Source organism: Xiphophorus maculatus, chromosome 3 (genome assembly GCF_002775205.1).
Source record: "Xiphophorus maculatus strain JP 163 A chromosome 3, X_maculatus-5.0-male, whole genome shotgun sequence".
NCBI classification, from domain to species: domain Eukaryota; kingdom Metazoa; phylum Chordata; class Actinopteri; order Cyprinodontiformes; family Poeciliidae; genus Xiphophorus; species Xiphophorus maculatus.
This window is the reverse complement of record NC_036445.1, coordinates 11,439,092-11,463,232: the sequence shown is the minus strand read 5'-3', so window position 1 is coordinate 11,463,232 and position 24,141 is coordinate 11,439,092. Positions and strand designations below refer to the sequence as shown.

The 24,141-nt window shown below is 36.9% G+C and overlaps 1 protein-coding gene across 10 annotated transcripts in view; it reads right to left on the bottom strand.

Annotated features, from left to right (window-relative positions):
• Positions 1-24,141, bottom strand: part of LOC102231320 (ras/Rap GTPase-activating protein SynGAP-like) — a 174,393-nt gene that overhangs the window by 107,347 nt on the left and 42,905 nt on the right. For all 10 annotated transcript variants that reach the window (XR_002752553.1, XR_002752554.1, XM_023331074.1 and 7 more), the window contains exon 2: positions 19,661-20,070. Coding sequence is in view for 8 of the 10 variants with exons in the window: in XM_023331074.1 (XP_023186842.1) it covers positions 19,661-20,070 (410 nt within the window). In the remaining 2 variants the exon portion in view is untranslated. The remainder of the gene's footprint in view (positions 1-19,660; positions 20,071-24,141) is intronic.

The following is a 24,141-nucleotide window of genomic DNA, read 5'->3' as shown; positions in this document are numbered from 1 at the left end:
GAATGATCGATGCAAACTAAGTGCCTTTGAGGTTGGGAAGACCATAAATGAGACGTTCGACACTGGAGAGTTACAGCAGCATCATTAAATTCGCAGAAAGCAAAGAAAATAAAAATAGATCAAATAAATCACAGAGGCTGCCACATTTGGCCCCACAGTCCCCGAATTCATAAAAGTGAGACTTGTGGGAAAACAAATGGAAGAATGTGAAGGTCTAATCAGAAACACTGGAACCTTATGAAACTTCTGAGTTACCTCCAGAAAATATGGCATGCTCTGCAAAATAAAGATCTATAAATCTTCAGTGAACACCAGCACTATCAAGTCTTTCACTATCTAGTGACTTTTTTTATCTAGCACTTTCCATCAGATAACCTGTTGGTATTTCTAATGGGATATTAATAATTTCACACATACTGTAACTAGCAAACATCTTTATTTTCTCTATTATCAAATATAGTTTTTCTGATCTTATTTAATAATCATCTTATTTCTGACATGATCATTGAGTATATTTTTGTAATTAACTGCAGTATGATAAAAATATGTTTACATATTTTCCTGAAAACAATTGAATAAACTCTCAGTAGTCTCCATAAATAACTTATGATGATCAAACTAGGACTTCCCATTGTAAATATGACAAAACTCTAGCTGAAGGAGAAATGGCTCACACAAAAGCAAGGATTTTCAAAAACAAGAATTGCAAAAGTTCGAATTTATTGTGGAGTTTCTCTTCATTGTGTGGATCAACAAAAATTCAAATGTGGAACTTTTTTCCAGTCAACATCTGAAAATACCAACAGTTTCAAGGCTGCGTTAACTTAGCTTTATTCTTATTTTATGTTTGAGGTAAACAAGAATAATCTAAGCACAGGCTTTGTCCTTTCTTATTCCATTACAATACACATGTACCACTGGCAGCAAGAGTCCCACAGCATGATGTGACCACCATGACGCAAATAGCATAAATGCTATATATGCTGTCACATTGCAAAAAAATCTAAATAAACTGATTTTCTGTGAACTGAGGGGGAAATTTTAGATCTGATAGTTTTAAGAAATATCCTGCTGACTTTAGGAGTCCAACATTAAGCTCCTGAAATATCAATACAAAAATGCCAAATCTCTCCTATTGATGTCTGCAGCTGCAAAACAAAGCCGGTTTAAGTAATGCTCCAAATTCTGACAACACGATCGACTAAATCCGCACAGATTTCTACATTTTAAAAGTTTTTTTTTTTTTTTTTTTTTACACAAATCATCATTTTCTGTATGTTCAACAAATGACTCAATTTTCTGATTTATGTTGATCTAATATGGCTTCTTTGGCATCTGAGCCACCACAGATTTTTCAAATCTGATTCTTTAAAGCATAATTTGCAAACCTTCATATATTTGCAGTTCTTTTTTTTTTTTTTTTTAAGAAAATAGCTGTTTCAGTGCTTTGCTTTGCATCTGCACCACCTTTGATGATGATCTGTTTAACCCCAGGCCCATTTTAAAACCCTGAATAATAAATTAAAAGCAAATTCTCCTTTCCCAGATATTTCAAGACCCAGATATTGTAAGATCCCTGTTCATAGATAGCTGAAACTTCATGCATAATTTTGAATAAATTCAAGTTTAAGAGTTTGATTTTTGCTTTAAAAAACATTGCACACCTATGCTGTGCAATTACTCCACCATAAAACAGAATAGCCAGAATTAAAGTAGTATTTTTGATGAAACCTCCTGACTACAAATAGGAAATTCAGCCAGAGTCCTTATGAATAAAAACCATGTTCAGTCTTCAATTTTTCAAAGTGCAGCCACTGTCCTCTACTTAGTGGCATAAAATCAATTGAGGAAACAGCAGCAGCCTTGTTTGTGTTCTGCTGCGGTGTGTGTATGTAACATGAAAGCATTGGTGTCAGAGGGCGGTGCTGGCTGCAGAGTGCAGTGCGGGGTAGTGCAGCTTGGGGGTCTTTGGTGCGAGTCCAGCAGCAGTGAAGGACGCTGGCAGGTCACGCTGAGCCATTTGTCCCTTAAGACAGAAGAAGGCCATTTATTTTCAAAGCAGTTCTGTTAAGATAAAAGGAAAACAACCCCTGTGTATGTGTGTTCATCCTTCAAAACATATGAATTTCATGCAGACAGGCCTGAATTGACCTTACAACCGCAGACAGGGTTAGAGCAGACAGTCTGTACTGTGGCACCAGAGTTAAAGCAGCTTTTCAGGAGATGCTTCTCATAACTGCATGAGCGTTTTGTGACTCTTTTGGTTCAGCTAAATCTGGTACAAGGACCATAAATCAACAGCTTGTGCAAATACATGCATGCATTCTTGAAAATAACATTACGCATGTTATGATGGTATTACAGAACAACATCCTTGATGAAAAATATATGAAGATGCATCCATTGTTTATGAGCCCAGATACACAGAGCTTGAACAGATTTGTGTTGGAGCTTTTTGCACAATAAGAAGGTTTGTCAAAGTTTTGGCATTGAGAGTTAGTTTGATGTTTATTTCCTCGTTATGAGGCCATGTAGCGAACGATATTTCAGTAAATGATGACAGTAGCATTATGATAGCATGATGACAGTAGCATCCTAATTTTTATGATTTCATTTTTAATAAATTTTAACATGACCAATCACTTTTCACATTTGCCCTCTGAAACTGCAGCTCGGTGATTCATCCATTTTAGAATGTTTGCAGTGTTAAATCTCCTTGCCCTTTGCCTCCAGCAGCTGCTAAGCACTCTGGTAACGTGCAAAAGTTTCTTTTCATCTTCAAGCAAACCTTAAAGAAAATATTTAGCAAAGAGAAAATTCAATCAAAACTGTACCAAACGGGTCCTTTCAATCTGCAAAAATCCATCAACTTTTTGCACTTCTGATAATCTAACCCAGCTTTTTTACACACTACAGGAACAATGTTTGTTCACAGTTCTTGCAATTGCTTATTAGCAGTGGACCCCACCTCAATGCCCTGCATGTTGCAGATTTTTCTCTGCTTTAGCTGAGCTGCATTTCCATTAGACATATAAAAGGTTTTGGGGCTAAGATGAGAAACAGTTTTTCTTAAATTGGTTTATTTTGCAAAACTGCGATGAAAACACTTTTTCTGCATCACATGAGTCACATGATGAACAACCTGGTATTGCCACTGATGTAAATATAACTGAGATACTTGACTTATATCTCAGAATATTAGGGATGTAAATATATGTGTCACTGAAGATTTTGGAAAAATAAGTTCTTGAATGAAATGTTGAGCTAAAAAAACTTTTGTATTGTGAGAATTTGCTACTGCAATAAAAATACAAATGGATTTTTCTTTCAGGGCTTTTTAAACATCTTTCAAGCATGTGCAAAAAATTGTGAACCGTACCATAAATTACTTGGTTTAATCACCATCCAACCCCTGCAGCCTCCAAAACTGGACTTTATTCTGCTAAATCTGCAAGTGACGTTCAGAAAAAACATCTGACGAGAAACAAGTCGAGATTTTGTGTTTAATAAATTAGAACAAATCAACCAATAATTAAGTTTTGTGTATGTGTATTTCTGAATAATTTCCTTTAATTTTCTATCCATCCCCCATACTGTCAGTCAGTCAACCTTTTTCCAAATTTGAAATGTTACATACTTTTATAGAGCTTAAAATGTCAGAAAACATTTCCTTTTAGGTCTGAGTTATTCAGATTAGTTTGCTTCACTGATGTTCTTAGATTTTTCAAGGTGAGGTGGTTTAGTTTGAACCTTTTATAACAAACCTCTTATTTAGTGTATTAAAAGAAATATGACATGACAATTTAGGCTGACAACAAACAAAAAATAACATAGTTTTAATATAGATACATTCACTTTGCCTTAAGAAGCAGAAATATAACCTGTAGGGTAAATCTAATTCAGTCCAGACATCTCTGTGGGTCTCAAGCTCTTAGTTTGGGCAAAACTGAACAGTAGATGTACAGTAGATGTACATCTATTCAGTAGATTCACTCTACTGAACAGATGTATTCAGTAGAGTGAATAACTCAGTATTTCAAGAATTGTTCAAATATCTAGAAATGTCCTGTTGCTTTTCAATTATTTTCAGAATTTATATGAATTCATATATAAATAAATGTAGGAGTTTTTGTATGTATAAATTCCAGCTATCACAATTGCATCACTAGATGTTAATGTATTTTCTCTTACTTGCTTAAGATGTGCAACAAGGTCATTGTTTTTGTATTTCTTTGTGATGAAACGATTGAAAGAGTTTGCATCAAAATAAACGGACCTGATCACACTTTAAACCTCCTGAAAAAACAAATCTTCACGGCCATTTGCCTCACAGCCAGTTGTGATGAAGTCTCATCAGTTTGCACAGCTTTTATTTAGTGCTCCTCTGCGGCTAAGCGCTGTGCTAACGTGACTGAATCAGTTTTATGCCAGTAAGCACCAGTAAAGCTGAATTAACCTCACACACTGCCAGCTTCGCATTGATCAGAATCAATCGCATTGTGCAAATAAAGCCACCGCAGCTCGATTGCAATCCTGATTCTTTACAGAGTTTATATATATACTATATTACATATATGGTTTTGTGATGAAATCACAGAAAGCAGCTGACTTTGAGAAAACACAAAGAAGGGGAATCAGGAGGACAGAGGTGTAGTGAACTTGTACGGTACGGCAGGTAATCGCACTGAATGGTTCTGTTCTTACTGAAGCTGTGGTTTTCAGCAAGGTTAAAGTGGCAGTTCTCTCTGTCCAGGTTTTCAGCTGTTGCCATGGAATCCAGGAGACAAATGAGCTGCACTCACTTTTATCTACAGGAAGAGTTATGAGATGGTTACAAAACGTGTTTGGTGAAACAGGACAGGCTGCAGGATTGCATCTTAGTAATACAAGTCAACACCTTCAGCTGACAGTCACTTAGCAGCAAAAACAAGAGGGTATAAACATACAGAACTGTGCAAAAATTTTCAGTCATTCTCTCAAAGAGCCAGACTAACTTGTAGAGTTTCATCTGGTCTTCATCTAAAGCTCTGCTGAAAATTGGACCTGTGTTAAGCCATTACTGGCAGCGTTTTCCTATAGGATACTGCTAAATATTTTGTTTCTGGCACTTCTGGAGTGCAAAACCACACTGAAATAAACTAATTTATCATTTTTTCTGAATTTTGGATATAATGAGGCAGTTTTTACCTAATGTATTCCAACTTAGTGCAAACTACTTTGGCAGCATCAAGCAAGGTTATATTAGCAACTGAACAGCTGTTGCAATTTGGTTAAACCTTGGACCAACTTAAGAAATCTTGTGAAACAAAAAATAAATGTTACAGATCTTTACCAGGGGTGTCAATATGCGTGAAATGTCCTTCATATGAATGAAAGCAACTTTATTGGGAAGTCAATCACAATAAAATGCAGTCTAAGTGAAAACAGAAACTGTAAGAAAGCAAAACAAAAAAAATATCAGACCAAAAGATGAAGTAATTAATATGCCACTCAAAGAATTAAGCCACTTAACATTTGAGAGCTTGAAGAATAGTTTATGGCCTGAAAATTGTTCCGATTATTGCTTTGACTTTAATGGGAAACTCTGAAAAGGGAGTAGTTTCACTTTTATTAAACAAAATGCCTACATTCCTCTTGGAACGCTTGGCTGGAAAAGGGTGAAAAGCCAAAGATTGGAAACTACTGATCAGCTAATCCGATTTTTCTAGATTCCTTTAAACAAAACCTAAGGGAATTAGTTGTGATAAAAGATTTTTGCACTGTGCAAAGTATGTCTTAAAATATTAACAGCATATCTTCACAGACAACTTTCAATACAACCCCACTCAAAGGAGTTATGAATATGATCATTCTGTTCATTCTCTCTGCTTCTGCTGGGCTACACAATTCATCACTGACAACTTGAATCGCAGAAACACCCAGAATAACATTCTAAGGTTCCCTGTCACTTCAGCATCCCACGAAGACATCCAGCTGAGGGAAAACATCTGGGGGCTGTTTTTTCTCTGCATGTGGCAGGATTTAATTGGTCAGATGTTGCAAACTCTGCACCTGGATAAGAGACACAACTCCAGCTCTGGGCCTGTCTTGACAGGTGCAGAAAACTGGAAGGAATACAACCACCACCTCTTAACCACTTCAGCTGGTACACTAACATCTTACATGCATATTTAAATGTGCTTTTCGAATCAATGTTCGATTTGCTCAAATAAAGTTTGCGCTCTGGGTGGTAAAGCTCAGAAGCTGCAGTGTCCATTAGATCTAATTTGGCGAAATAAACTACACACTGTGTATTTATATTCCTACAACTTTTCACATTTGTTACATTACAACCAGAAACTTCAATGTAGTTTATTGCCATTTTGTGCAACAGATATCAACATAAATCACTGTGTGGTACTAAAGTGAAAAGAAAATGTATGATTTTAAAAATACAATAAATAAAAATCTAAATAGTGTGCCAATTCAACTGCCTTTAGAAATCATGTAATTATCGAATAAAGCTCTGTTGACTTCATCAGAGTGCTATCTCCAGTGGCCTCTTTGCTTACACTGCTGCCTCCATGGCCCAATCCTGGGTTAAGCAGAAGATCATGGATGGATGAATGGAGTCCACCAGTTTGTGATTAAATCTCATAAATCCATCTGTTTGATACAACCCTCAGAGGTTTGCATTAAAACCATTAAGGAACATTGATCAGGAAGGTCATAAAGAAAGTTGTTCAGAAGTTTAATTATGTTATGACAAAATATCCCAAGCCTTAAACTCTGACTAAGCTTTGTACAGTCCATATCTTGAAAAAGGAAAGAGTATGACACAACTGCAAATCAAGAAAGACATGGCTGTCCAATCTAAATGACACATCAAGTCTTGACAGAAATGCAGCTAAGTGTCCAATTGAAAATATTGAAAGTTGCATACATTTTCATACAAAGATCATACATGACCTATTTACACAATTTTCTATCACTTTACCATGATCTGTAACATAAAATCCCAATAGAATTATAATATTTTATTATGATGTCATGATAAAATTTCAAAAAGTTGGAAAGGATATGAGACACTGAATTGCCTGTCCAAAAATAAATCGATAGATAATCATCACTGTGATTTACCAAAACAAATAGTTAAGAGAATATCATTGGATGATCAGATATTTAACCCAAACTGATGGAGTGAGAAGCTACTCAGTTCGTAAACAACTATGTCAGAAAACACTGAATGGTATGTTTTTAGCAGGGTCAAACAACTAGCATAAATCAAGAAAAGGAACATCTGAATCTACTAAAACTGATTCAGTTCCTGAATCTACTAAAACTGAATCTACTAAAACTGATTCAGTTTCTGAATCTACTAAAACTGTGTTAAGAACTTTGAAATGCCTTATTAGACAGTAAGGTACAATTATCTATGCAAAACAAATAAGGTCGGGTAAACATCTCGAATAATCACTCAAACATTGAGTGAGATTAAATCAGAAGAAAACATTGAGAGCACAAGGGAAAACCACTTACCAGTCAAGTTAATCAGAAAAGGGCACAACTTTTCTAAGAAGCATGAGTATTAAATGGAATGTGGCCATGTGGGCCAATGAGTCTATTTACCCTGTTCCAGAGATTTGGGAGTATCAGGTTAGGTAGCATCTACAATGCAAGCTGTGGGGACAATGATATGATCTAGAGTTGGTGAAGTTAGTCTAGTCTAGGTTCAGCAGCATTATATACTCAAAGAATAATGTTCAGCTGACTTCCTCAATATACTGCAGGTTATTTCAGTGAATTTATTCTTCCCTCCGAGTGTGAGCATATTCCAAGTGAGATTGTGTCACTTGTGCCAAAATGAAAGACAATGTAACAACTTTGTTTTTGGATGGGCAGTGTAAAATGGTTGTGAAACAAATAAACTACATATCTGCTCGACTTCAAGAACAAGTCAGATAGAGGAATGGTGGAACTGAAAAAGTCAGGCACAGAGGAGTCATTTAGGTAAAGTAAGGAGGGTGTAGTTGTTCAGTTTGGCAGGTTGAGGTTGAGCGATGCTTCTGGCTGGCTCGCCCTTATGTCTCAATTGCTACTTCTGCCCCAGCTGTGGGGAGCAAGGGAATATGGTGGGACAGAATATGAAGTGGCTGGGATGTGCATGTAGATGAATATCTTCAGCATGTGTGTTCACCAAGAAAGGGCAAGGAAGTTTGTGTGAGAAATAAAGACAGTCAGGGGAGCCTGTGTATAGGGGTGTGCAATTTGGGAAAACTGTGCAATCCATTATTCCTTAACAAGGCAGTAATCAAACACAGTGACCTAAACACAAACCGCATGAGTACAGACACAGACTGAGAAGAACAAAAAGTTGGTTGTGTTTCTACACAAAAATAGGGAACAACTTTGTCTTTGCACTAAGTTGTGTCCTACCTCAATGTTTGCTCTCCAGGCTGTTATTAGGATTCGTAATGGCCCCTTGCTAGCTGATTAAGACAATTTCAGAATGTTAAAAGCCAGCCAGAACTTAAAGGGTGGTTATAGGGTCTTGGAAATGCATATTAAAAACATACCCAGTTCCGTATTTTGCTTGATCGAGTGCTTTGACTGCTTTGAGCATGCTCAGAAACCCCCATTTGAAGGTCATGGTGTCTTCATATTGGAGTTTAAGGGGAAAAAGGGTGGCATCAATGTCAACATGTCTTTTCTGTGTATCTGGCAAGCAAGAGAAGCTGGACTGGCCTTGCTGGTCTAATGCACACCATGCAGCAGTTGCTCTGTGCAACATGTAAGGTTGCTGCTCTGGCTGCATGCAAAAGCTTCCCACTGCAGATTTTTACAACTATAATGTTCCAGATTTAAATCCTGGACTTTTTTACAATTTGTTTCACAAGGTCATTACATAGAACAGAAGACATGCCTATTACTGCAGCTAATTAAGTAGATTTTTTAAATAAAATTAAATGAAGTCTGACCTTGAAAATTCAGGATTGGACTGTGACCATCAGTATATCAGTTGTGTAGTTTTTGGATGAGTGAAATATGTAAACAAACAAATGCAAAGCAGCCAAAATATAACCAGACCAAAATCTAACCCAGATTTTCCAAAAGTACAGCACCTTGAACTTTAGGACCAATACAAATATGTGGAAAAAGTTAAGGGGATAAAATGCATCAATCTATGACTAGATTTTAGAGAAATAAATGAACAATACATTTAGTTGATTAAAATGTAGCAAGAATTAGTGAAACTAGACTAAATGTAAAATGATTAACAAATTGTGAATCAAACTAAATACCATCTATCTACAGACTATAACTAAAATTAAATCTGTTGTTAATATGAAATTTCTTATCAATACCATAAACATCACAAAATAGTCATATCCCATGCACATAAAAATCAGTACGCCCTGCAATTCTGAAGCGAGATGATGAGAAAAGAAAAGAAGAAAAAATTGGAACTAGCAGATTATAGTTTTGAGAACATAATTTTTCAAACCAACCTAAAGTGATCAGAGGAAAGTGAACTTTAAAAAACAAACAAAAAAACAGGTGTCTATACAAGATGTCACACTCAGTGATGCACCAAAAACTATCACCTGCATGAATCTCCACATAAAGGCTGAAACTGATAGTGGAGAGATTGGAAAGATCCAATATTTATAAGCGACAAGATCAGGAAAATGTCCCAGTGTAACCCTAATATCAGTGAAGAAAGCATTGTGGTGGGATAGCAGAAAATTACACCACTTGGTACAGTGTTAAATGTTCTTTCAATACACCAAAGAAAGCTGATAAAAAAGCACTTGTAATATAATTTAACAATGTGACTTATGAAGAGGGATTAAATCAGACATTTTTAAACAAAAGGATCACAAAAGTACAGCAGACATTGCAGTGCGTAAGCTTGTAAATGTTATGAGTGCATCAGTATGGTCTAGGCTGCCGAAAGCCCTACACTTTGAACAGGGAGAACCCTGGCCAAGTGCGATTTTTCGTAATAAAAGTGATAAATGGTAGAGGACTGGTTTTAAGGTCATAGAGATCTAGTACTTGTTTTAGGGAAGCTGTCAGGAAACAAATTAAACCCAGATTTCCTTTTTTTCTTGTTGCCCTGGAGGTAAAAGAAAACTGTACACTCATTGTATGGAAAGAAGTTAATCAAAGCCCTCAGATAAAAGTCATTTAAACTCTTTGTATGTACAGGATGACCTTTATAAAAATTGTTTTGTTTTTCATGTGACTGGCAATTTTCATTTAAATGGCATGTAATAGCTGCTCAAATACCAAGACTTTCTGGTTAACACGAGTCCAAAGGTTCAGGTGAGCAATCTAACTAAAAGAATCAACCTTTTTTCCCTTTCTTCTCTTCAAGTTGGTGCCCACCTCCATTTTATCACATAATTAATCCCTCAAACTCCCACACAGCAGCCACCTGATTGTGTTCTCCATGGTTCATGAGCAAACATAACAACTACCTCCATTCCTCAGAGCCACTGGGTGATGTGACTTATTCACAAATTGGCTTTTATGTTTTTAATCTAGAGTACATGTTCCAATTAAAATAAAAGACAGTGATATTTTATTTACAATTATCTGCAAAAATATTGAGTAACCTTAATTTCTTTATAAAGTTACTTTAAGGATTCAAATGTGCTCAGACCTTTCAGTTCCTTGGCTTATTTTTAGCCCAACTATTGACAACTACTTCTTGCACATGATTATGCCATCATATGGTGCAGTGTAAACTTTAAGAATATGTGAAGTTGTGAACAGAAATTAAATGTACACTCTGAAAACTGATCAGCCTCTAGCAGATTAATATTAACTGGATTTTGTAACTCAATAATGAGTAAATAAATCTAGCAAAGACCTAAAAAAAACCTTAGAGATGCACCATCCTTCATTTGATCTCTAACTGTATGCCAGATTTTCAGCTAATATCTCTTTGGGGATCACCTTGATGATACTAAAATCCAATTTTCTCAGTTAAAATGTGTTATGTTTTTTTCACAAATTCAGCTAAAGAAATTAGAACAAACTGACAGGCTGCTGCCGTGTCCGTCCTACGCTGCTGTGATCTGCTCTATGTCTGCAGACTCTTTGGCCACCTCCCACGCCTGCCTTCTTTTTTCTGACTACCTCCACACTTTCAAATTCAGACAACCTTTGACTCCCCTTCTGTGCATAAATACAGTTGAAAACAGAAATGTACATGTACTGTATAAAGACACGTAAGCTTTTTTTTCTCATTTGGCAAAATTCAATCAGACTGAGCACATTTGCCAACAGTAGTCTGAAAGCACTGTTCTGAATGTAGACTCTTTGACAACAATCTGATACGTATACGATTTAGTACCACATGTGGAAGTGACTCAAATCGGATATTTTGAGGCGTAAAAAGATCGGAATTGAGCCCTTCTGAAAAAGTCGTACATGGGTCACATATGGCCCAAAAAATTTTATTTGGTCATGTGAACATATCCTTAGAGGTGTTACCTTGACAATTATCCCGAGGTATGCTTGAAAAACCCCCGTCGCAATAATCAGTTAAGCAATTAAGGGCATGGTAAACTAAAATGAGCTCAATAATTTCCTTTCTGGTGGTTAATGTTTTTAAAAGGCAATTTTATGTAAAGAGACTCCATTATCCATTTTATTTACGGTTTCAGCTGTGTGTGGCTTCTATTTACATTTTAATTATTATTTTTGGTTGTGGTGTTTTATTTTGCATATTTAAAATATCTCTCAGCTGCAATGTGGAATGTTCTGTACAAAATTAAAGTTTATCAGTCAGCGAATTTACATTAATATGCCAATATTAATATATTATTCGAAAGTGGTCTTAAAACAACAACATTAGCGTTTATTGCAATAGTTTCTGGAACAATTTATCAGTATAATTTATCGTGACAGACCTAGGTCTGAATTAAACTCAGATGTTGTTAATCAACCTATCAGAAGCAAACAAAGTCAAGCTTCTGATATGTTTAAGCAATAATGCAGATTCATTGTATGTAAGACTTGAACATTATCTATCTATCTATCTATCTATCTATCTGTCTGTCTGTCTGTCTGTCTATTTATCTAATCCAGGCCTTGGATTAGAAATGCATGGTGTTATAATAAAGTTCTTTCTGTTACATGTCTTGGTGGTTAATTGATTTTCACCATTTCTTTGAAAAAGTCTAAAGAGAATAAGGCTTGTTCCCCCCAGCCCATCAGTTTTTCTTGCATAACTCATTTGGATGAAAGAAGCCCTGACACATGACCTGGGGACAGCGCACTGGTGCGTGGCAATGGTACATGAAACTCTGTCATCTCAGATTAATGTGAGAGGGAGAGAGAGAAGGGGGCGGAGGAAGAGAGGATGGCAGAAAGTGATCACTGTCAGCCCTCTCACTCCCCCTACAGGACAAACAAATAAAGAGAAGCAGCAGGACAGACAAGGTCATCAGAAAATTTAAACAAACTTTCCTGACTTCCTGAAAAGTTTAAAAAGTATGTTCAGTATTTCATTAAGGAATAATTCCTTACCTAAGCAGACCTTATTTTTACACATCAACTTCCATAACAAGATTTCAATCCTTCTTTCTGCTTTATTTTATGTTATTTTACTGCCATTCTAGAAAAATCATGTCATATTAGTTGACCATTCACGTCATGTCAGTTGACTATTTTCCAGGGCTAACTTTGCCTCTGGATAGCATAAAAATAATTTGAGAGAAAGGTAAGTAAAGTGTTTACTATGTTTATTCATTTTAAGACTTCTGATAAAATATAGAACAAAGATACAAAATGAAAATCTGGATTTTTGGCACATGCAGAAAATAAAGATCCACCCAACTTAATGAGCTAATAGCATAAACTTATCTGAAAACTGTACTTGGATGGCATTAGTTCTCCGTCAGGGTTTGCATATTTGTAGTTGTGCTAATGCCATGCAAAATTTGGACACAATCAAATTTTTTAATCTTTTGCAGATCGTACATTATTAAATATATTCACACATTTTAGTTCTAACGCTGAGTCCAAGTTCTAAACTTATTGAAAGCTAATCCTTAAAAGTGATGAGGGTTTGAACCAGCAACCCACCGGTTACAGAACAAACTTCTACCGCCTGAGCCAGGCAGAAACGTGTAAAACTGCAACCTTTTTGCTTCTGTAAGATGTAACAAGGAAAGCATTCACGGGGTGCTGCTAATCAAAGTCAGTTTATTAATTGATGATGATCATTATTCTGTAAACCTCTATTGAAGAAGTTTTTTGATAAAGGTTTGTGTTAACTCAATGATGATGTTGGCAGACATCATCAATGACCTTGGAGAAGCAAATGTTGCTGTCTATCAATCAGAGAAAGGTCATAATGTTAATTTCCAAGACAGTCTATTTTTCACTTACAAGTGCAGCATATTCAGGAAAGATGCCAATCTTCCCAGAAGTGGATGCCCCGGAAAATTCACTCCAAGGTCAGAGTGCAACAATGCTCAGAGACATTAGAGGAAATCCAAGAGCTTCAACTCCACTCTTCAGGCCTCGTAATAAGGTTAGACGTTAGAGTTCATGAAAATAACAGAAAAAGTTTCTACGATGCACAGAACGGTTTGTGTTTCTCTTGCAGCTGAAGTCCATAAACTCCCATGAACACCAAAGTATTTCACATTCAAATGTGAGATGTTCATCCAACAGACAAAGATTGGTCCAATCTGGTTCAAAAACTGGACAACAACCAAACTTAGTCAAAGTCCAGATCTGAAGATGCAACAGTTTTTGTTTTGAGATCATCTTTACAATATTTAAACTATGGGTTTTTTAGTTACCATGATTGCACAACATAATATTATTTCTAAGTAATGAGATTTGATTACAGGAAGAGAAACCCAGATTTTCAGCATTTGTATACTCTTGTCTAAGTAGAATTACAGCATTTGTCTTGCACAAAACACCCCTGAAAATCTTAAAACCCCTCCTGCAAGGACACAGGGGACATAAAATCTATAGTTACAATTCCAGAATAACAATTTAAGAAAGGAAAAAAAACATGTGTAAGTTTTAACAGTTAAAAAGCTGGGTATGTATAAAACCTTAAAATAATATTTTGACCTAAAGATGTAAAATTCTCCTCATCCACACAATGCATCTCATCTTGGTATCTATTATCTTGGGTTGATGATAATGTGGCAAAGTTCAGTGAAGTGAAAACTGCAGGACTCAGGAGTCACAAGGGGCACGCTTAACACCAATATCCAAAGTGACATTTCTGAGAAACAACAAAGGAGTCTCATCGTCTCCCTGAAGCAACATCTCCACTCTTTAGTTCAGAAATCTTTCCTCCATTTTTCTGATAGCCATCACTCACAGAAAACAATTCAGAAAAAGGGCTGTGAGGTTTCCTGTCAGTCATTCAAGACTGAGGGATGCAGGGAGAATACAACTATGAGCAATGGAGCAGGGGGCAAACATAGAGAGATGAGACAGAGAGAGGGATGACAGGGAAAAGGGCAAAGGCCAGAGAGGATGATAGGATGGAACGACAGAGATTAGATGGAGAAGGGAGATGAGAAAAATATGTAAGAGTGATAATCCAATATGTGGATTGAGCCCAGAGGTGTAGGAGATACAGGGACCGGCAGGAAGCTCACAGGTGCTGCTGCGCTTTGGCGACAAGCATCTGAGCGAATCAGGGAGGTGAAAGGTTCATCTCAAAGATGAGCCGATACTAAACAATGCTGGAAAAAATAGATGTTTGATGTGGAAATCTACAGAATGATTGCTTTTTTTCTGTCAGCTAGCTACAATGAATGCAAATAGATTGAAGAGGGAGGAGGAGAGAGACGGGCCGCTCCGCATGAGCTGACTGACAGCCATGAATATTTAAACGCCTCTCGCCGTCGCTGAGGTGACGGATATCAGCACGTCAGTCCTGCTTCCGATCCGTTCGCAGCTGCTGCATTATTGGCACAATTAGATGGGAATGAGGTTCAGATTAATTGAATCGGGCTGTCTGTTGAATCCTCCCGGAGCAGCACAGGTCACTTATCCTGATCACAGTGAGCTCTCTTCCTCTGAGTGATTACAAGCTGAAATACTAATGGCAGGCGTGCACACGCCCACACATGCTCAAACACGCACACTGACCACGTTTAGCCATTAAAAGATTCGATTTAACATCAACAGCTACAAAATCCAAACATATTTAGGTGGATTATGCAACTAAACTAGCACGCAGGTAAGAAAAAATAAACCCAATCCGTCACCTCACCCTCACAATGAAAACAAACCCCACTGTGGCTTTATGATGTGTCACATTAAAGCAGATTAAAAACTACATTAGCATATTCATGGTGTAGAACCATAACGAAGCTGTCAGGCCTGTAGAGGTGACCTATGGATTTATAAAACCCTGCTCTATTTCTGCTGCAGCTCCCAGTGGTTTTAAAGTGTGTGAAACTGCAATAACAGCCCCAAAGAAAAGGTATTCACTTTAATGATTTTCAGCAGCACCTTTGGCTTTGATTTTCAGCAATAATTGCAAGTGTCCAGAACTTCCCAAAACGGACATGTATTACTGCTTGTTCTGACAGTCTCTGTAGCTGAAATTGAACCAAATCTTTGCTATACTGGAAGAAAGGTCCTTGGAGTTGTTTCCATTATAGATTTGCAAAAGAAAAACTGTTAAAAAAAACTCAATTTCACAATTAAATAAGATTGTAATATGTTCCCATTAAATAAGAAATGTAATGAGTCAGTAGAAAACAAGCCGGGTCATAATTTTCTTACCACTTCCTGTTGCCTTCTTTGTTGTTTCCACCAGTAGCAACATCCGGTTGTTGATCACAAATCATGTGATGCAAAAAAAGTGTTTCCATCACAGTTTTGTGATATACACTAATTTTGGTACAACCAAAAAAACATCTGATCCTAGCGCAAAAACTATTTATCAAAAAACCTGTTTCCACTGGATTAATGGCGTGTTTCCATTAAGCAAATGCATTTTTGTAAGTGCCGTTTGCGCATTTATATGGTCAATGGAAACACAGCTACAGAGAGATACACATATACATTTTAGCTGTGTTTCCATTACAAATGTATCCAAAACTTAGTTGATATTCTGACAAAGTCGAAAAAATACAAATACACAATCACAGTGTTTAGATGAAATAATAAATGCAATAAAATCCCATCATCAATATGTCTGTTCACGCAAGTCATTTAAAAACATGGCGCTCCGTCATACTCCAACCACTTCCTATCATCTCCTTCATGTTTTCCACCAGTAGTAATATCTGGGTCTTGATCACATAATTCAAGTGATGCAAAAAATGTGTTTCCATCACAGTTTTTGCCAAAGACACAAATTTTGATTTCTCCAAAAAACCACCTCATCCTAGAACAAAGATGTTTTATTGAACTTTTTTTGTACGTGTTTCCATTAAGCAAATTTATTTTTGTCATTCCAATTTGCACAATTAATAGGAAAATGGAAACAAAGCTACTCACCCTACACGCAACTCAGAGTATTCAATTAACCAACCAGTTTTGGTTTTTGGACTGTGGGAGGAAATCAGACAGAACCCACGCAAACTCAACTATCAACTAATTTGGGAAAACATCTAATGGTTATTTCACTTTCAATTTGTGTTAAATTACAAAAACAATAAAAAAAATAAAAAGTAAAAACACCAGCAATGAGCATAAATTCAGACCCAGACCAAAACTGGGGTAAATCACGGCAAGTGTGATCAAACATCCAATAGATGCAGCTGGCTGAGGGAAAACAAATCGAACCATACTGGGGATGTACGCTGTGTGCACAATTATTGGCCCAGTTGTATTTTCTGGAGTTATTTTATAATTTAACAGCTGCATTCAATCAAAAATATCTTATAACCCTTTGACCTGAATATTTTGGAAAGTACATGTTAGATTATGTCTTTCACAGAACAATAAGTGTGCCTAATTATTGATTGACTTTCAGTGCAGAATTACACCAATATTCAACTAATTATAAGAACATTTTCTAACCCTTATTTTTTGTTTTTATCTGTTAAGAGATATTGATAAAGACTCAAAATGCACCAATACATATTTTGGAATGTTCAAAATCAAAAATCTATAATGAATTTGGCCACCTTTCTTTTTCTGGTTATGATTTCTATGAACCTCTGGAAAGATGTAGGCTTTGTCCAGCATCATCTCTTCAAGGAATTATGTGAAAGTGTCTATTGAAAAAATAGCAATAGGTTTGCGTGTCTGTCTTCAATCCCAAAAGGTTAGCTAGCTCACATTTAAAAACACTAGTCCATACTAGTTTCCAACCTCCATCTTGCTAAAGTTTTTTCCCCATTACCGGTCCAGGACGTCTGGTAGCTTCACACTTAATGTTCTTCTTATTTTGCCCTATCACTACGTTTAGTTTGGCTCCATTAATAATTTGGAGCAAAATATGTAAATTGGTCATTTTAAAAGTGCATCTCTCTTGAAAACATCTTGCCATTTTTGACTTTTTAGAGTGTAATAAATCAAATTTGTGGCTAATTTTATAATAAAGAAACTGCATTAATGGGTGTTAAACTGCACTTCTTAATCCTTACTAAACAAATACACAGCTTCTTAAATGCTTATATCCCATAAATATTAAGCTTTATACAGTTAAAAGTTGGGAAATATGCATAAATGTATGATATAGCAAAATAGTTGTGCACACAGTGTATTTATCTATTTGAAGTGCGTATGTATAACTTTGAACCTGTTTGGATTTGAGAAAATCCACAACAATTGTGTTTAAAAATCATATCTGTTGTGTTATAATCATTCCACCTGAACAAATAATTTTAAAAATGTCACAGATTGAATAAAACAGTTTTCTCTTAGCTGTTTCTGAGGCAAAAAGCTGAAGAACAGTACCCTCTCCTGGCCTAAACAGCAAGCAGAGATTTTTATTCACACCAGCAGTGGATGAGAGATCTATGTCTGCAAAAGTACGAGCTGGAGAGCAAAAATTAATCACGTTAATGAGCACTAACCTGAGAAACAGACGAGAACTCGGAGAATAAACATAACGAGCTCTCTCCCCTTCTTCAGTAAATAAATCCTTTGCTTGTTCAGCAGCAGCTACCTCTAAAACATTCCCAACCACACATAAATCAGACTTAAAGTTCAATTTAATTAGCAAGCTTCTGGTGATCGACTTGCGATGAAAAAGAAGTATTTCAAGCTTGAAGCGTTTTCCCCTCTGGAATATTTTACTAACAGATGAGCAAATACAATAACAGTGAAGTATTTTCTCTCTTAAGAGAAAACCTCTTTACGTTAATAAGTCCGTTCATCATTTTCTGACTTACAATGTTATTATAATATCCCCAAAACAAAATCGGAGCACCAGGAAGACTTTATAACTTTCTCATTTTCAGCAAATCCAGCAAAGTCCCACCAGCAGAAAAGCTTCATCTTACTTGCTTTCAGAAGCTCAGTTTTTACCGTCTCTTCCAACTAGCAGAGAAATTATGGCTAAACAAGTTCATTAATTTTGCACATGTGAATACTGACCTCCTCCAATATGGCATTTATGTATAATAAGTCATATTACTCATTTAACTGGGAGGATTTCCAGCCTTCTATACGACAACCATGACAGATAAAACACAAAATACAATGCAGTGGACAAAATAACCGTTTGTATATAAAGCTGTATATATATATATATATATATATATATAAGGACAGCTGGACTCAAGGACAGCACAGAGGCCCTCATCCTGGCCGCCCAGGAACAGGCCCTAAACACCAGAGCAATAGAGGCCCAGATATACCACACCAGACAAGACCCAAGGTGTAGGTTGTGCAAGGAGGCCCCTGAGACAGTCCAGCACATAACAGCAGGGTGCAAGATACTGGCAGGGAAAGCGTACATGGAACGACATAACCAAGTTGCAGGCATAGTGTACAGAAACATCTGTGCAGAATATGGACTGGAAACCCCGAGATCAAAGTGGGAAACACCCCCAAAGGTGGCGGAGAACGCCAGAGCTAAGATCCTGTGGGACTTCCAGATCCAGACAGACAAAATGGTAATGGCGAACCAACCAGACATTGTCGTAGTGGATAAACAACAGAGGAAAGCCGTTGTGATAGATGTAGCAATACCAAGCGACTGCAACATCAGGAAAAAGGAGCACGAGAAACTAGAGAAATACCAGGGCCTCAGGGAGGAACTGGAGAGGGCCTGGAAGGTGAAGACCACAGTGGTGCCTGTGGTCATCGGGGCCCTCGGGGCAGTCACCCCCAAACTGGACCAATGGCTACAACAGATCCCAGGAACAACATCAGACATCTCAGTCCAGAAATGTGCAGTCCTTGGCACAGCCAAGATACTGCGCAGAACCCTCAAGCTCCCAGGCCTCTGGTAGAGGACCCGAGCTCAGAGGATAAGAACCACCCGCGGTGGGTGAGAAGGGAATTTTTTTTTTTTTATATATATATATATATATATATATATATATATATATATATATATATATATATATATATATATGCATATATAGTATGTGTGCGGTGGGTGCGCATGCGTGTGATGTGTATCAAGACAGAATACACTGTCCTGATTTCAGGACAGGAAATGTGTTTAGAAGATAAATACGTCATCAGCATATTCTCAACATGTAGAGTACTGTACCTCTTCCTGGTCCAACATGCTGTACTGATGTCCGGAGCTCACACAACGACGAGGGTTCCAGTGGTCGTGGGGTTGACGGTCGTGCAATGGGCGGTCGTGCAATGGGCGGTCGTAGATGGGGCGGTCGTGCAATGGGCGGTGGTAGGAGGGACGCTCGTAGGCCGGACGGTCGAAGGATGGGCGATCGAAGGATGGGCGATCGAAGGAGGGACGTTCAAAGGAAGGACGCTCAAAGGAAGGACGCTCGAAGGAAGGACGCTCAAAGGAGGGACGATCGAAGGAGGGACGATCGTAAGAGGGACGTTCGTGTGAGGGACGCTGGTAGGAAGGAGCGTGGAAGGAGATGGCTTGGGAGCGATGATGGTGGTGATGATGATGATGATAGGAGGGGGGGACGGCACACCTTGCATCTGGAAAAAGGAGAGAAGGTGGGAGAAAAGGAGAAGTTCAGGGGAAATAAGGAGGGGAGAGGAGGGAAGACAAGGTAAGTGAGGATTTTTGAAAGGAACACGGTGGCACTTTCTACTCAGACATATTTAGAAAGAATCAAAATGGTCAGGTTGTATAAGTGCTCGAGAATATACTCGACAGGTTTCAAACTACAGGAAGGAAAAGGAATGTGAAGTTAGATGAATGATAAGGAGAACATTGAAGCATTACAGGCATGAAACAGGTTAGCATTTGTAAAGTGTCTGAAGGTGAAAACAGTCCAGAACACCGTCTCTCTCACAACAAACCCAATCTAAATACATAAAAAAAATACCAAAAAACACATTTTAGAAATGCAGAATTTAAAACACAAAACCATTGTCTGAAATATTCACAACATATCAAAACATATCTTCTGTATTTTCAGATTTCACATATTAGCTAGGCCTACATATTTTCTGTCAAAGAATATAAAAGAGTTAGTTGGGATTGTATTTAAATTAGAAATGCAAGTTATTGATTAATGAGTTAATCTAAAGATGATTGATCTTATCAATTGACTAACGATTAATTGATAAGCAGTCATATTGCTTGAAAAATAATGTTTTCTCTTGTATCAACACGAAGATCTAAATTTTCATAGAAAATTAAATTAAAAAAACAACATAAAGTAAAATTTTAACATTAGTTTTGTCAGCTGTGTTAAATACTGACTGACAAAAAAAATGTTTTCTCACATTATTAAACTTAGACATATTTATACAAAATAGGTTGCTGAATGGAAAAATAAAAGATGAAAAAGAATAAAATATGCAGCTCGGCTGAATGAGCGTTATTACGGTATAACTTAAGGAGCGTGTCGAGTGTATATCTCAAAACATAACCACATTAAAATAACTTTTTATCCCACCGGACTCTGCTTGGACCGTTAGTCTGCTCTGTCAGGGATCCCTCCGCCGCCATTTTTACTTCTCTAATCAGCTGACAACGGTTATGGATGACCAGCGGCGCCCTCTTCTGGATGGCGGTCGCACTACGACACTAAAACAAGGTCTAACGTTATTAGTTGATAGATTTCAACTAATTTAGATCTAATAAACCATTAACCGACAATTACTAGTAAGTCAAATATTTTCTTGCATTCCAAATTTAAATAAACTATGAATACTGGTAGTTGTAGCACTGTTACAAAAGACAAAACATAAAATTAACAGCTAAGCCAAATCACTACATGACTTTTCTTTTAAATATAAACTACCGTTGGCATGGCAAGCTGACACAGAAAGTTAAAAGAGACATTTTAACTGTCTATGAGCCATTTTTTGATTTATGGAACTGTTTATGATCAATTTCTTGGTTATTGATGGGTGGAGCATGGCAGGTAATTACTGTGATCGGTGTGTTAAGTAGTTTATTACTGTGATATTATTGAAGATTCTTGTAATATTGGCAATTTATAGCCAAAATAAATAAAGTTCTATAAAAATTTGTGTCATGTGCCAGGATGCAAATTAATTAAGTGTTAATTAATTTGCACCCACATGTGGATTTGTTTTGCTACTACGAGGTAGTAAAACACTTGAGGGAAAGCAGAATAATTTTAATACATACTACGTATGCAAACCAAGTATTTATTATGAAAGGCAGTTTTAGGATGTGCAGCCTACATTTCTGCAGCATCTACATAACGCGTTCATGTCCAAAAATCTCTGAGAAAGTTTTAAAATCCTTTTTATGGCATGAAAAATTAGGAGAATGGCGAAAAATGTTCAGCTTCATACTAATAAAGTGGCCAGTGAAGTATTCAATCACTCATCCTTGAGATGTAAGGTCTCTCTCTCTCTCCATTTCCATCTAAAAATGACAATTGTTTTTTTTTTTGTTTTTTTTTTTTAACAAGTCCTACTTCTGGCTTGCCACCAAAATCTAATCATCTGTTCCTTGGCCTGCGGCCATCCATCCACTAAAATTAGCAGAAATCAGTTATGAGTTGTCCTGCTGACAGACTCACAGACAGAACTATAATCTTCTCAGCAAGGGAACAAATTATCTTCAGCATCATGTTTGATTCTGACGATCATTTCAGAAGGAAAGACTTGAATATTATATCTGATGCTCCAGAAAACAATGAGAGAAACTGATCACACCTTACTGAAGAGATTGACGTGAATCCTAGCTGTATTTTGTGTCTTTGTCCCAAGTGAATAATGTGTATGTATGTAAGAAAACGGGCAAAAGAGACTATTCTTTATTTGCAACTGACTAAATTTGACAGTTTTATTGCACAGTTTGTGGGTGTTATAAATCAAACAACATAAAACACTGTAAATATTAACATAAATACACCATATTTACAGTTTAATACTTTCACACAAAGGTTTTCTTGTATGCCAAAAATAACTGACTTCTTGTAAACATTTTTAAGGGTGTGTAATTGTATTTCCTAAGAGTATCTTTGTGCCCCATTTATTTTCCTGGGACCTTTAATCTTCATCATTGTCACAATGGTGTAGAGAAAAATTTCTAAATAAAGGCAACCGTCAAGAGGCAGGTAGGTGATTAAAATAAACAACATTACCTAAAACTAAAGTCAGACTGTATGCTAAACAATAACCCTAAATGTTTGGCAGCTAGTTGAAGCACAGGTGTGCTGACGAGTAACTGAAACCAGATGTCAGGAAGAAGGACTTCATCAGGAAGCTTTAACTTGTCCTATAGCTCCACAAAGCCTCATTCATCAACCATCAGTTTAAATAGATGTGTTGTGAGCAAGTACAACTTCAAAATCCAACATTGCTATCAACCAGAGATCTCCAAAAAGCTGGCTTACCAAAAGTAAACAGATGGACAAGAAACTATCTGGAGAGACTTTATGTAATAAGTGAAAACAAACAAGCCACTATGATAGAAAATGAAAAAAATAAGACAGAAAAGGTCAGGTGATAGCAAACCCAAAAGAAAACCCAAATAAAATCATGTAAAACAAACAAAAAAACCAACAAGCATAAACACTGAAAAAGCACAATGATGACACATTACAAGTGGTGTAATTAGCAAATTACGAAAGAAAGAGGAGAAAACAAGGAGCATCAAAAAGAACATTGCTGTAAATAAGGAACCAATAAAGCAAATGAAAAAAACTCTAAACATCAGAAGATTTCAGCAAAAGCAGACACACTGATGGGAACTGAGAAAGGAAACAAAATACAACACAGACATTATTAAACCAAAACACTGACAAGGTTTTTGCAAGTTTCAGTGTCTGTTATTACAGTAACATTTGGAAATGGAAACTGCTGGTCAAAGTTTATGAACGAGTCGATTCTCCTCTTTTTTCCTCAACCATAATGTCCCACTGCTTTAGTGTCTGAGTGATTTTTAGTGATCTAGATTGCAGTGATTGAGACACTGCAATCTGTCCATAACACTAAAATCTGTTATGGACAGATTTTCATTCTGTCCATAACAGAGTTTCCTTCTGATTGCAGCGTCTCAGTCAATTACATTGTGATTGGAGTTCAATAATTGAGATGTTTTTAACTGAGACTCTTGAAGATGTTATTGTAACCATGCAAATATGGAACAATATATAACGGATGTGTCATTTTTACATGATTTCTCACCAGATATTATTGTTAAAGTTTTGCTGTCAGTTTTTCTCACAAGCCTTAAATCATGAAGTCAAGCAAATGGGCAAGCAAGTCCTCCATCTCAAACCCTGTTATATATTTTACATATTTAATTTACTGAATTCCAAAGTAAATCCTGACTTGAACCCTTTAAGAAAGACTTCTGCAGTGTGTGAGGGAGTCTAAGAATATTTCCCCTGTGGCTTGCTCCGTTTTCACTAGTGAAAAGCCAAATTCTCTCTTACAGCATCTGGAGGCCATTGTACAAGTCCGGCGTGAACACACATTCACACACCCCGCTGCTGACGAGGATATGGAGGAGCTGTTGTTTATCAGTATGCACTGGAGTGGCAGAGTGCGGACACTTTAAGCCCTGGAAGTGTCCACTGACCCTCTCTGCACATTGTTTTTCTCTTTTTTTTA